At 41.7% G+C, this 15,341-nt stretch overlaps 1 protein-coding gene across 1 annotated transcript in view; it reads right to left on the bottom strand.

The window, feature by feature from the left end:
- Positions 1–15,341, bottom strand: part of LOC128501125 (uncharacterized) — a 68,007-nt gene that overhangs the window by 24,687 nt on the left and 27,979 nt on the right. The window contains exons 29-41 of the mRNA XM_053470484.1: positions 14,534–14,835; positions 13,847–14,067; positions 8,594–8,755; positions 7,704–7,781; positions 6,994–7,365; positions 5,969–6,322; positions 5,091–5,441; positions 4,208–4,342; positions 3,410–3,559; positions 2,855–2,971; positions 2,166–2,339; positions 855–1,062; positions 458–618 (exon numbers count right to left, since the gene is read on the bottom strand). Coding sequence (XP_053326459.1) covers positions 458–618; positions 855–1,062; positions 2,166–2,339; positions 2,855–2,971; positions 3,410–3,559; positions 4,208–4,342; positions 5,091–5,441; positions 5,969–6,322; positions 6,994–7,365; positions 7,704–7,781; positions 8,594–8,755; positions 13,847–14,067; positions 14,534–14,835 — 2,785 coding nt within the window. The remainder of the gene's footprint in view (positions 1–457; positions 619–854; positions 1,063–2,165; positions 2,340–2,854; positions 2,972–3,409; positions 3,560–4,207; positions 4,343–5,090; positions 5,442–5,968; positions 6,323–6,993; positions 7,366–7,703; positions 7,782–8,593; positions 8,756–13,846; positions 14,068–14,533; positions 14,836–15,341) is intronic.

Below are 15,341 nucleotides of genomic sequence, written 5' to 3' on the forward strand. Positions count from 1 at the left end.
ATGATAACCTGAGCAACATTGATAATGAGAGTGGATCTAGTTTACTAGGTCTATTTACAGAATTCATTAAAAGCCTACGCTTTTCTTTTTCAGCAAACGTTTACAAAACAATACATAATTGACACTCTCAAGTAGATACAAGGATGGGACAATCCTCCTCTATAGCTTTAAGTGTAGAATGTAATATTGATAAATATTGTTATTGGTAAAATTGTAAATTCCGTATCCGACTGGACTCTAACTAAGGCATCATGAAATGTATTACAGCCACTTAGGTGCACTTTCGCAGTTCAAAACATATATTTAATAGTTATGGGCCACATAACCAATTTTGTCTTCAAGGCGTCAGGTGCCTTGCAGTATTTGTGCATTGACAAGCTCAGAGAAATAATAGAAATATTAACAGAATGAAGATATATAACTGATGTCATAGACTGTTTAGACTTCATTTCATTACCTGGGTTGAAGTAGGATATCCCAAGCTGAGAAGCAGCGGAAGAGAATGTTTTGTCCTTGTGGTAACTTCAAAGATACCCTTTTCTCCTTTAATTGCGCTCATACTAACATTGAGTGCTTTCTTATCAAATTCCATCCCTAGGTTGCCATTGTATGTGTTTCCTAAAGAATGGGACCAAAGAACTATTATTTAAAATTCACATTAAGAGCTCTTTTAAACAAAATTTAGCAAATTGAACATTTAAATTGTATGTCAAGGTTGTGATACACACACTCAATGGGCTTTTATATTGCACTAGCGTAATATAAAACTATGTTGCACAAATACACATGCATATTTGCCGGTCTCTATTTTTGCTAGAGCATAAATAAGTCTATTCTTTAACATTATAACATACCCTCTTTATGTAGCGCAGCCAGAAAATGTATTACTTTTGGATAACCATTTATCTGGAAAGATTTGCTGTTGTGAACACTTCTAAAGAAGACCGTCCTGTCCTTCATTGTGCTTAGAGAAGCCACAGTATACGTGATTAACGTCTGTCCTCCTGCAACATATACCACTATCTCTTGCTTCTCATCTGTTGCTTCAATATCTAGAGAAGTCTGAAACAACAACACATACAATAAGTACAACTTACATATGCTTTATATCAGTATCATGGTCCATGTGAAAGCCAAGGCCATAAAACACATACTTTACCCAATGAGTACTGACTTTTCATTGAATCATTATTGCCAAATCATTATTTTTACATGTTCTTGATGAAACATTATTTAATGGTAGTGTTCTGGTTGTGCAGCATTGACATGTGGAATGTATTGTGACTAGTAACGGCTAGTAAGTGACTTTTTAGGGTGCCCCGGAAAGACAGGATCCCCAGAACATTGGATTGAAAACCAGAGCTCCACCTACACACTACTACAAACCCAAATTGCACCAGACCTCTTTCCGTATATATATATATATATATATATATTATATATATATAATAGGACCTGATTAAATGTTACAGGGACCATTGAATCTTATTCTGCGTTGTGAAAATAAGGACTCCAGTGAATGTTACTGTTCAACACAAGTGATAGGCTTTTATCAATAATAAAATCAAAGAAGGTAAAAAGTAACCCTATCAATTAGTGTGGCTTCAAACATTTTATTGCTGACCAAGTAAAAGAAATCAGAGATGAAACTGGTCAGTGACCAGGAACATAGTCTGATAATACATGTAGTATTCATATGTTGCAAGGTGTTCATGTTTTATACACTATCAACAAATCAATACCATTAAGTATCATTCATTTCTCATCCTATTCAGAAAAGCATACAACCCAATCCCCTAATACCCTGCATCCTAAGGAGACCACCCGTCATCCCCACCTAGAGATCGTTGGGTAACCCGGTTTGCATGTCTTTATCTTACAAGCACTCATTGTAAACTCAAAAGAGCAGGACTCTCTTCTCCTTCCGTACCAATAACCTTTAATAGTCTTTTTTAATAGTTACTCCCCAACTTCAATATGCATTATAAAAAGCCAATACTAGATATGCTAGCCATGAATTTCAAATGCTCAAATCACCCGCCAACTCCTGCCACCGCTTGGCGCAGAAAATATACATTTTAATGTTAATTTTAGAATTGAACCGAAATATTATTAGCATATGACAGCTCTTTCTTTAAATGTAATCAGATGTATCTAGAAGTCACCTGTATGGAAACAGGAACTCCATTATGTAGTAACCAGGGCCAGTTGTGTCGGACGCTCCCGGTCAAATTGGTTCTTGTTTCATTCCCCTTAGCTTGTAATGTAGCACCCACGTTATATGTTCCATAGTGAGCTGAGACACTTAGGTTTCTTGTTTCTTTCAAATCAGCCACTGCCTAAATATAAAGATTAAAAAAAGACAGTCAATGCTATTGTATAATTATTAGCGATAAAGCGTAAAACAGAAAAATCTTGTGGAAATATGAAATGATATTTTTAACAATACATCACCACATTTAGAAGGAATAACTTGTGCAATAACAATTACAGTAAAGTAAAGTATACAAAAGTATCAAAAAGAAGATGTTACTCAAGTATTTATTTGGTATCTTATATGCGTGTCATTGTGTTTACTAACATTCAGGAGTTCAAATGTGCGAAATCATATATTTTAAAAGACCATATAATAAATTAAGCTTTCTTGAGAAAAATGAACTTTAATGAAGATCTCTCCACTAGTATAGTGTTTATTTAATGATGTCAACTTCCAAAGTAATGCTAGTTCTACCTTTTCAGCATTGTTTGCGCATGATGTTCCACTGTTCTGTTCTCGGAACATTCATAAACCTTAAACAAACATTTATGGCTTGACTAGTATTTCAAATACATCAGATGATTAAGTGTGACATACCTGCATTTCCATTATATTTTCAAATCTCAAGTGCTTTAGTATTTCCAAGTTGTGCATTATTTTGTAATGGAAAGCAATGTGGTCATCCTTCTGAATAAAGCTCATTTCCTCGTTGATCTGTTTGATGAATTAAAAGATATAATGAAAAGTTCTCAACTAGAATTTGTGTAGCTCCACAAGGGCTTACAGCAATATCTTGTGTGAAGAGAAGGTCAGTTTGTTTTTTTGTTGGCAGGGGGTGAGCCGCCCACCTATAGTCAGTGAGAATTGTTAGTTAGTGCTAAGAGAGCAAGGCTTTTCTTTTGTTTATTTTACATTTTATGTTTTGTTTGCCAGACCTGTTTAATCAAAAGGACTGTAACACTGGAAGCAATACGACTCGGTGTGGTATTTCCATCCCTAAGACTGTGTGGTTATATGATCTCAATCTCAACTGAGTGCCCTCCACCCTGTTAGTATAGTTCTACATCAATGATAGCCATTGAGTGAAAGGTATAATTTAGAATGTTGGTCATGGCACCAAACATGTCAATGAGATTATAGCGTAGTAATTACCTGTTTATCATCGAGACTGAGCTGAATGGATCTTTTATATTGCTCAGTGTTTCCTTCTGTTGTCAAGTCCACCATGGTCCTCGAAGGCAACCCCAGGGCTTTTGCAGGATGAATATTGTGAGTGAGAACTGCATCCAACTCTTGCTTTTTCTGTTCATTACACATATACAAGAGGATGAAATGATAGTTTATAAGGAGTGAGGATTATCCAACACTATGCTAGAATGCACATAAGTAGTTAAATCATGTTTAAATTGCGGAGAGAAATAATCGTGCATGCAATATGATGGCACAAATGTGAAAATGGTAGGGCTATGGTAAAAAAGTAGACAGTATGGAGTTGCCATTAGCTATGGCCTGCTACTGTCCTAAAGAAATGGGGGCTGTAGACAACTATCTATACTATACTACAGCAGAACTGTATACAAATACTTCTAGAGGAAAATATTTAGAATCTTTGATGTTTTAATCATTATTCTGCCTTATATGCAACATTTGGCAAATGACCAATTCAATTACGTATGAAACAACATGACAAAGTAATATTTATATGTACATTGGTATGCTTCTAATGCCAATAATGTAATCTGGAACGTATACATGTTTCATGTATATTGGTTTAATTTTCTGATGTTTATTTAAAACCATCAAACATTATGACAACATTTACAGGGAGAGAGGAAAGGGCATTGCCTTGGTTAATCCTAGACCAGCTCCCCGCAAATAAACCACTTCATCTCACACTGAAATGATGGGTTTTTAAGAAGGGCTACAAGCTTATTTGAGGATTTACTGTACCTCAGTTGCTTTAACAATTAGGATTCCTTGTAATGTACTTTCATCAACAACAATTAACATTTGTGAATCCAGGTTTGATTTCTTGTTTACGACAATATAGCCAGAACCCTCTATTTTCATTGGTGCACCAAGGTCCTGTAACGAAGAAAAAAAATTTGTTTCGAAATAATTCATTTGTCATTTTCCGCAAATCTTCTTGTCTGTGTTATGTTTGTCATTTCGGACTTGCAATAAACAGTTTCAATGATAAAAGAGGTGATATTTTACCCAACATTTACTTTACATACCATTCAATGATGTTCCATTGAATTATATACATTTTACCCATGGAATACCTATAAGGTTCACCGCAATGCAATGGAAACCCCATGGCAATATAAAACCAATCTGTCAAAGCTAGGGTCCCACTGATGCCCATGGACTGTAGGCAGTGACCTAGGGTACCTATCGGTTCTGATTTGTAAAGTTAGATGAATGGTGAAAGTTCTACTTGGACAACCCCAGAATACACACTATACATTGGATAATTATGTATATAGATAGCACATATTCTTTACTCGTACTACAGCCAAATTAACTAGTGGGAATTTACCCATCAAAATCAGGACTGCAAAACAGACTTGCATACTTGTTCTATATGCAAGTCTGTGCCAACAGAGCTTGCACTCCTCCCTCTATAGGCTGGTCAGAGGGAGACATCAGATCTCCCAAACCATCTCTGCCACACTTTATAATGGTGATTTATTTCTCAATACACATGACTCAGCTCACCGCTATTTAAAATATCATTTCTGACATACTGTATATATCAACAAATTAACCAATGCTAAAATAGTAACCATTTTTACAGTTTTTTATTATTACAAAAATCTGTTTTACCTACCTGGACAGTTTTACACTTGTTCTCCAGAAGCATTTTCCACTGAAGTTTGTGATCCGTGTGAATATCTCCCTTTACATCAAATGCGCATTTTCCTGATTTTAATAAAATGTCAACATTATGGTTTGAGTGTTTCCCAACAACAACCGACAGCATAGTTTCTTCACTCAGTCCCTTCAGCAGTGGCAGGTTATGCCTAAACACCATCTCCACTTTTCGTTTTGGCTGACACCCTGACCTTATTTGAAGTTCGGACGTGTTTCCATTGAATGTAAGAGCACAGAGAAGTTCTGCTTCGCAGCCATTGATCATAAGAGAGCCATTAACTTCAGATTGTGATGGGATATTCAGATCCTGTCAATATAGCAATAAAAAATGGCATATTTAGCAGCAAGTTACATTTAATTGGAATATAAGACAAGTGTCCCAGTTTTCACAGGACAGTCCAGATTTTCAGGCACCGTCCCACTGTCACCATAGATGCCCCACTGTTCCACTTTTGCTGGCAGTAGAGATCATGGGACAGTTTGGAACAGCCTCTGATCTACCCTGACATGGGGCTGTAAAATAACTGGACCACTTTGCAACCCTCTGCAGCTGAGCGTCATGAAGTGGCCGATATGGAAGGCTGTGGTCCTGCCCTGACCACGGCCCTCCCAGGTGTGTCCGCATCTTCACCAGCTCTAGACACCACAACGCAGGTGTTCCAATGTGGACACCTGAAATGTTGGCAGTATGAACTAGTATTAAACCATTCCTATAATGGATAAATCATTACAAATGCCTTAGAATATCGATGAAGCAATATTTATGTTACTCATTTGAAGAATGTTCGTTAATTACTCTATTGTGAGTTGCAACAATCAAAATATGTATGGTACCTTTAATAATTTGCAGTCTGTGTCTGTCTGTAAAATCCATTTTGTTGCATTGCTGGATGTGATATCTGTCTTTACGTTAATCTTGCATTGTCCAGCTCGTATGGAAACCAAGCCACCAACAGACGTTCCAGTAAATGCAGAGAACACGACTTGGTTTGCCAAGGGAATGCCAAGGTTACTTAAATGATCCATAGAGTGATTGAGTGAGGCCTGAATGGTGTAGGGGTTACATGATGTTTTTAGATTGAGCTTGGCGTCTTTCCCTTCGTACTCTAGTCTGAGAGAAATACCCAAATCACATTGATTCTTCTGGAATGATCCATTCAGATGCAGGTTCTTTGGGAAGTTCAGTTTCTAGAAAAAGGAAAACAAAATATAATGAGCGCATTTATCGACATCTATCTATCTATCTATCTATCTATCTATCTATCCATCCATCTATCCATCCATCTATCTATCTATCCATCTATCTATCTATCTATCTATCCATCCATCTATCCATCCATCTATCCATCCATCTATCCATCCATCTATCCATCCATCTATCCATCCATCCATCTATCCATCTATCTATCCATCTATCCATCTATCCATCCATCCATCTATCCATCCATCTATCCATCTATCTATCTATCTTGTTAAGGCCTCATTTATCTGCCTTAGTCACCATTCCAGGACCATTCTATTGGTTGCTATAGTAATAAGGTCACTTTTGAATAACTATCAATACATCTTCCGGTTATACAATTTATTTCAAAATGCGTTTCTTAATGGTGACGCTTTTAAAACTAGCAAAAATACACACAAAATGTTATGAATAAAAGGTCTTGATTTGGTCTACTTCATGGTTGTCTGTTACAGCAAAGCTTTATCTAGGGAGTTCCCAGAGCTGAGGAGGAATCACTGGAAATTATTTTGTTTGCGGCTACAGACATAATTATTGTACTCTCTGGAAGAAATTGTACAGACAATAAATACTCTAATTCAAAAATGTATATTTACTAAATTTATCTAAATTTGATTACCTCAAGATAGTTGCAGGAGTTAAGCAGCGATGTAGTCCAGTTCAAGGAGGACATGTTACCTACATTACTGTCAATTTTAGCTTCACAAATGGCTTTAAACAAACATTTTCCAATTGCGACATCCAGCAGAGCACCATTTCTGCCTTGCCGGCTTGTAGAAATCTTTATTTTGCTGTCCTTGCCGATTCCCAAAGCATAAAGCTGAGAAAATGTGTGTTTCAACCCAATCTCCATGGAGTTGTGCAAACCAAACTCAGTATTTATATTGATCCTAACAAACGCATCGCCGGAGGAGGCTAGTCCAAACAGACTTGTTTTGTAGCCATTAGTCAAAAGTGATCCATTAAAGACAGCTTTCACTGGAGCTGAAATCTTAAAAACAAAGCATGTCACGATTCCAGATCATACAGGAGGACTGAAAGATTATACTTTACAAGGACGTCAGCCAATGACCCAACTTAAAAAAGATCTTAATATGTTGTATGTACCGGTATATACATATATATTCCAGATGACGTATATATACTGCCCTAGGATTTAACCTCCACATCCTAAACAAAAAATGGTTTAGACATTTTACAAATAAATAAATTGTTAATTGGATTGTAGAGTTTTCATATCATTACTCTAACCCAGCTAATTTGTTTTCTTCTTTGTATTTTTTCATTTTTTTAACTACATTACTAAAAAACTTAATATTCTAATATTACCTCTGATGTTTTTCTTGTAAGCTCTCCATGGCAGTGCCCATACAGTAAGTTAGCAGAGAGTTCTGTATTACAAATCACCTAAAATATAAAAAAAAAGGTTAATAATTGCTATATAAGACGATTGCAGGTGACCGTTGCTTTATCTGGGACCTCAAGTGGTCCACAGTAAACGCGTCTTTTGCATTTTCCCCTGGAATTTACATCCGCAAGTTGAGATGGCATCAAAGGGAGAAGGCTATTGGGATATCAATGCTACTACGTAGGACTACAATGCTTATCCAAGGGTTATGATTAATTATGTATAAATTATGTATATAATGGATACCTTGACGTGATAAATTCTATGGTATGGCGGTCAGCATTTTCATATTTTTATCACAATTTTATATTCTATATTTTATAACCTTATATATTTGAATTATTACATAATAAACACATTTGTTTTGAAATACATACAGAATCACTTTTCAGAATTAAATCTCCCAAGCAGAGGAAGCTCTTTGATCTGATTAGTTAGTTATTGTTGAAGAGGCATTCATTGAAAGAACCTGTTGGATAAATCTAACCACAAAAAAAATGTTCAGAGCAGCTTCCTCTCCATCAGCACCACTTTTCAACCTCCATTTAAATAAAGAGACAAAAACAAGCCATTTGCTACCGGCAGGTACTCCAGGCTTATCATTGCTATTTATTCCCACACAGACTGCTACAAATTAATAATAACGATCTTTGGGAAGCATTACTCTGAGTTGCAATAATAGATGTGCTAATATAGTTAATGAACATGACCTTTAAACTACCCCACAATCTAACATGCACTGCAAAGAAGGACAAATGACACTAGTAACCAGAAAAACATATGTAGTGAGCCTTTCGGGTTCGAAGCCAACCTTTATAGTTGATGGAATTATATTATTTATTGAGCTGATGTCATTATGTAGAGAGAGAATTATTTCAGATGCAATTCCGGTGTTTTTTCTGTATACTTCAGCTTTGATAGCTTCATCTTCTACAAGAACAGACACTCCCGATAAAAACCTTTTGCTTGAGCCCTTAAAAATAAAAAAATACAATATTCATGTTTTTTCCTGAAATAAGTTTGCTATTTTCATGTGTTAAAATGTTGTCTCATTAACGTATGACAAAACATTGACTGCTGTCTCTAGTATGCTAATCAAATAAACTTTTGTTAACAAGTCGTTTTATTCTTTCATCTCATGTGTCACGTTCTGCCCAGGCTGCGGAGCTGCATATCTGTCTTGTTTCAGTTTGCCTGTTTTGCTTCGATCCATTCCTGGATTTCCTTTTGCTTTGTTCTATTTTCCATTCCTTGCTTCTGCTTCAGCTCTTTGCTTCAGCTCTGTTTCATTTATAAGGTGTGCCCCACCTGTGTGTTCTGTTTGTCTCAGTCTTCAGTCTAAAGGTATGTCTCAGTGCTATGTGTTTGGTTTACATGTTTGGTTTGTTTCGTACCACTGTCGTGCAGGGATTAGCGTTAGGACCCACCGTCATTGGAGTACTTTGGCGTAGTGGTGGGCTAAGCATACTATGGCCATATCATGTGACGGAATCTCCAATTGTTATCAATCAGTCTTAGGCTAGTTCCTGTATTCATGTTTGTCTGTCTTTTATGTACTGTGACGGATCGTCCTGTGCCCCAGACTGGACACATCCGCCCGTCAGCTCCTTCCCTCTCCCAGTAAGCAGACACGCTGTGGCTGTCCGAAGAAAGCAGTCACAGACCAGCACTTCCCTCAATCATGAGACAGGACTTCATGCTTTGAGGTTAAAAACAGAACTCCCTTTATTACAAACACACAGAACTTATATACAATCTCCATTCACTGTGCACCGAACCCAACCCCCAATCCTATCAGCCACATCCCCTCACAAATCCCATCAGTATACAGGGGATGTATCAGGTGAGGGGATTAAGGGATACAATGGGTTCCCCCACCTGTGTTATCCCCCCTGTAGTGCGGGTGCCGTCTGGGCAGACAGGACTGTGCTGGATGATTAAGAGCCCCAGCCAGATTATAGGATCGTCTCTTTGAAGGCTGGGGCTGAATCCACATTCAAACCGGGTACACATAAATATAATAATAATAATAACAGTGAAGATCAGACAGGGTTCGTCACATTACTCCCCTCTTGTGCAAACGTCCGGCAGACACAGCCAGATCCCTAACGGATCGGCTTGGGGATGACCGGGCCTCTACTGTCTCTAGTCCTGCGGGGTAGGGAGAGCGGGCGTGCGGCCTCTGGGGCACCCTGGCAGCCCCATGTCAGTCATCCAGGCTCCTAGGCCTGGCCCGTAGTCAAAGGGTAAGAGGCCAGCCCAGAAGCCTCTCCAGTGGGCAGCCCTCTTTAGTCTCCTCTGCAGGCATGGAAGACCTTTCTCCAGGGCTTCCTTTCCCCTCTGGGCCCTCAGCCCAGACTCGGCTCCCTCCCAACCTGATGGAATCCTCCCATGGTTACCCTGACTACGGGCTTGTCCCGAGACAGCTCCACATTCCCCCACCCAAACAACAAGAGCCCACTCCAAAGCAGCAGCAGTTTCACTTACCCCTACCTGGCTCTCCGAGCTGGGGCTCGTTTTGCCCACTAGACCATGCCGCTGGGGAGGAATGCCGGTTGCCCTTCCTCCCATAATTGGTGACAGCCGCTGGGGAGGGTCGCCGCCTGCGCCCCCTCCCGGATGCTCGTGCTGGGGAGAGCCAGATAATGGGGGTGTAAGCAGTGCAGGGCAGAGGTCAGCGACTCTCTGCCCGGTTGCCAGTGCTTCTGCTTGTGCAGGGAACGGTGCTGGGCAGAGAACAGCGTCACTCTGCCTTGTGGCCAGCTCTTCCGCTGGTGGTTCCCTGCTAGCAGGTGGGGACCCTTCGCTGTGGGGCGGGCAGAGGCCAGCAGCACTCTGCCCTGTTGCCGGCGTTTCAGCCACAGCGAGGATTGCTGGTGCAGGACAGAGGTCAGCGACGCTCTGCCCGGTTGCCAGTGCTTCTGCTGGTGCAGGGAATGGTGCTGGGCAGAGAACAGCGTCGCTCTGCCCTGTGGCCAGCTCTTCCGCTGGGGGTTCCCTGCTAGCAGGTGGGGACCCTTCACTGTGGGGTGGGCAGAGGCCAGCAGCACTCTGCCCTGTTGCCGGCGTTTCAGCCAGAGCGAGGATTGCTGGTGCAGGACAGAGGTCAGCGACTCTCTCTCCGGGTGCCAGCACTTCTGGTTGGTCCTCGTTAGCCGGCAGGAACACTGTGCTGGGGGATGAGCAGAGGCCAGCAGCACTCTGCCCCGTGGCCGGCTCTTCTGCCAGTCTGGCATTTTGCAGTGCTGGGCAGAGGATCGCGTCGCACTGCCCTGGTGGGTCCCTGCTAGCAGGCAGGGACCTTTCACTGTGGGGCGGGCAGAGGCCAGCGGCACTCTGCCCCGCTGCCGGCGCTTCAGCCGGAGTAGGAGGGGCGCATGGTGCTGGGCAGAGAACAGCGTCCCTCTGCCCTGTTGTCTGCGCTTCTGCCGCCTCTAGTGGAAACCCATAGACCGCTGCCTCAAATTCCGGCGACTGCACGCGGTCCATAATCGCCCGGAAGACTTCCTCCCAAAAGTGATTGCCCACTTTCACCTCTTCGGGCTCTGGCTGCAATGCCAGGGGCAGAGTGGCTGAACCTTCAAGTCCGGAGGCTTGCCAATTACAGTGAGCGGCCTCCGGAGCTTGCTCTGTAACATCGGTCGGCTCACACTGCAGGGCGTAGCTCCCCTCGAATAGCGCCACGTATTCTGCCTCGAGGCACCATTCTCTGTCTACTAGTCTCTCAAGGTCTTGGCTGAGTTCACTTGTTGCAGTGGGCGGCAGGGCTCTCCGGCGCTTGTCACTAATGTCCCACCATCGGTCCATGTTGCCACTGCCAAAGAAACCCCTTTCCTCGAATGCCTCCCACAACAGGCCAGGCCCGCCAACATCCATCCCTTCCGGAGAATGGGGCTTTCTGGATTTTCGCTGCGGGCCTCGGGCTTCCCAGTATATGGCTCGGTACTCCTCTTCGAGCCCAATCTCCTGTCGGACCAGCCTCTCTAGCTCTGCAACCTCACCTGGAGACGCAGGTCCCCCGAACAAGTAGAGCCTCCCATTCACCTGGTCCCTGATTCGTTGTTCTAGGGTGGGCAGATGTGTACCTTGGTGGGCGCTCCACTTTTCTAGGGCCGCTCTCCATCTCACGAGCCGGGCTCGGGTCCGTCTCTCAAACTCCCATACTGGAGTCTCCGATTCGAGGGTCTCGACTCCCCTCCAAGTCACCCCGCATCCCGGTGACTGTTCAATCCACTCCATCTGTGGATCCGTTTGGCTCTTCCTCGCCAGGGTATAACTTTGTTCTGCGGCTAGTTGCTTTGGTCTGCTCTGGTCTGGAAGGAGTAGTTCCCACCGCTGCCACCAATGTGACGGATCGTCCTGTGCCCCAGACTGGACACATCCGCCCGTCAGCTCCTTCCCTCTCCCAGTAAGCAGACACGCTGTGGCTGTCCGAAGAAAGCAGTCACAGACCAGCACTTCCCTCAATCATGAGACAGGACTTCATGCTTTGAGGTTAAAAACAGAACTCCCTTTATTACAAACACACAGAACTTATATACAATCTCCATTCACTGTGCACCGAACCCAACCCCCAATCCTATCAGCCACATCCCCTCACAAATCCCATCAGTATACAGGGGATGTATCAGGTGAGGGGATTAAGGGATACAATGGGTTCCCCCACCTGTGTTATCCCCCCTGTAGTGCGGGTGCCGTCTGGGCAGACAGGACTGTGCTGAATGATTAAGAGCCCCAGCCAGATTATAGGATCGTCTCTTTGAAGGCTGGGGCTGAATCCACATTCAAACCGGGTACACATAAATATAATAATAATAATAATAACAGTGAAGATCAGACAGGGTTCGTCACATGTACCTTTGCCCTTCTCCCTTGTATCATCTGAGGATTCCGGTTCCTCTCTCCTCTCCCCATGTCCCAGTTAATATGTCCTATCCTTGCTTATAGGAGAAGCGTCCGAGGATTCCGGCTCCTCACTCCTTCCCCTGTGTTCCTTGCCTTCTTCCCTGTCCTTTGTTGTGCCCTGTATCATGTATATCTTGTCTAGTAACGTTTATTCCTTGTCTGGTTCACTGTAGTGCCATGTAACATGTATATCTTGTCTGGTTATGTTTCGTGCCTGGTCTCCCTGTCCCTTGCTTGTTATGTTTCTGCTATACCCTTTGCTTAGCTTCCATACTCCCTGCCTGCAGCATCCTGCACGTATTCTAGTGATATGTTTCATGCCTGCTCCAGGGTTCCTACAGGATTTCGCTTTGTTTGGCTGCACAACCCTAGGTGCTCATCACCTGGGTGAGTGTGGTCACCCTGCAACCAGGCCCTGTCCAACTCCACTACTGCATTGTGACTCCTGAACACAATCTTTGGGCGCGCTGGGTCCTTTCAGTCATCTGCTTGGACCCAGTCCGTGACATCATGGGTATGTATATGTGTGCCTCTTATCATGTGTGTATTAGAGGGAGTGCGTATGTGTGTTAGAATGAGCATGTATGTGAAAGTGTGTTAGCATGAGTGTGTATGTGTGTGTTAGTGTAGCTTGAGTAAGTATGCATTAGTGTATGTACGTAAATACCATATATGTGCCAGTGTGTAGGTTATTTACCAATGGCAAGAGGCAGATGGGGCCACTTGGCTTAACCAAACACCCCCCCCAGAAGGTGCCAGCCCTCCTTGAAAAGCCTCTTGAAAACGAATGCCAATTGCTACAAAAATGAACCATATATCTCTACTCATTTAGGTCTATTGGATATAAAATCTGATTTGTTCTGTCCCACTACTGAGATGAATTATTTACTAGTGAACTTTTGAAATAACAGATTTCTGTACAGAACATCACTAAACCCTTAATATCAATTATTGAAATAATTTTCTACACCAATAAATAATCTTAACATTTTTGCACACACCAAAAATAATAAAGAATGTTAATTTTTGCTTAGCAGACCCAAATAAAATCACTTCATGCATCCTCTCATGTATGGAAATGCCTACAAAGATATGGTTTTAGCATAAAATGATGGTTTACGCATGAAATAATGCATACAACAAGTTTTTGCATAGATACCTCATGGTAGCAAATGCCGTCCACACTGTACGGGATTCCATGATCTTTTAATTTATGGACATTGTGCTTTAGTTTAGTAATTAGCTGGGACTGGGTTGAGTTTCTCTCTATCCCCATAGAAGCCACAATTCTACTACTTCCGTTTTCCAACGCTGAGCTAAATGTTCTATTATTACTTGTATTGTTAAGCGTAATCTCGATTGTGCCTTCCCTGGGAATTCCTGCAAAACACAATGGAAATAATTTATGTTAGTCCCCAACACTACACTGCCCCAATCAGAGACCCCTTTGGAACTATCTGATATAATCTACAGTTCCAAATCACTTTTATTGCGATTAGTACTTATTGTGTTTTACTTCCTCTCTTGAGCTCTCTCCTCTTACCTTGACCAGTTCTTTCACATATTTTAAGGCATTGTCCCATTAGTTTATATATAACCTGCATTTCAGCAAATCCCTACTTGGGAGAGTCTCAAATCGTATCAATATTATCAAAGATGTAAAACTTGTACAAGCGTATCAGACCAACCTGGCCAACAAGGGCAGTCAAGAACCAGGACGCAAGATAAATTGCCTCATGCAATTTAGTCTCAAATTTGAACTCACTTGTGCCATTACATAGAATATTTTATTTATGGATGAGCAATCTAGAAAGTATAAAATAAATATTCCATCCTCTCTGTTTACCTGCATTCTGTAATGGGATTATGTTGTGTGACAATGTCCCTCTAATCCCGTGTTGCTCTTGATCTCCAGCATTGGAAAGGTCCACACAAAGCAATCTATCATCCACTAGAAAGCAGATTTGCACATTTTTCTCCAAATCCCCTAGATGTAAACTAGCTCTGAGTTTCGTTTCTGCTGGCAGTGCACTCGATCCATTTTGGGTCAAACTGAAAGTAACATTGCGGAGGCTGGTATTATCCCATTCCGTATTCCGATTTCGAAGATTAATTTGGTACAACTCCTGATTCTTTTGAAATGTGATGCTACCTGCAAACAGACACAAAATGACTAGTAATGGCTTTCCTGTTTTTTTATAATTAAAAATATGGTTTAAACCAATGACGCAACACAATATACTGTATATGTACCATCCAAAAAACATCACGAGATTCCATGGCACTATTGCAACAGGGGAGGGCGAAAAGATTAACATTAAGACTAGCAATATACAAAAGTGACAATATTATTAATGCATGTTAAAACATACTGGTACGGAAGAAGAAAGCCCTGTTCTATGTTTACGTTTTACAACAAATCCATATAATCCAGAGCAAGTGAAGAATTATAGAATGCAACGGAAAATAGGAACCATTGAGTGCATCTAATCTGGGTGCTTGGCCATTATAAAGGGGCCTGGTTACCCATATGTTGGAGCAGGGTTAGCCCCAAGTCATGCTTTGAAGGTGTGGGAAATGGGCTGGGACTGGGATGGAGTGGCCAAACTCTGCTCACTCGCCCTGAGATTAAAGCCACGGGGAAGTAGCATTTC

The sequence above is a fragment of the Spea bombifrons genome, chromosome 7 (genome assembly GCF_027358695.1).
Source record: "Spea bombifrons isolate aSpeBom1 chromosome 7, aSpeBom1.2.pri, whole genome shotgun sequence".
Taxonomy (NCBI): Eukaryota; Metazoa; Chordata; class Amphibia; order Anura; family Pelobatidae; genus Spea; species Spea bombifrons.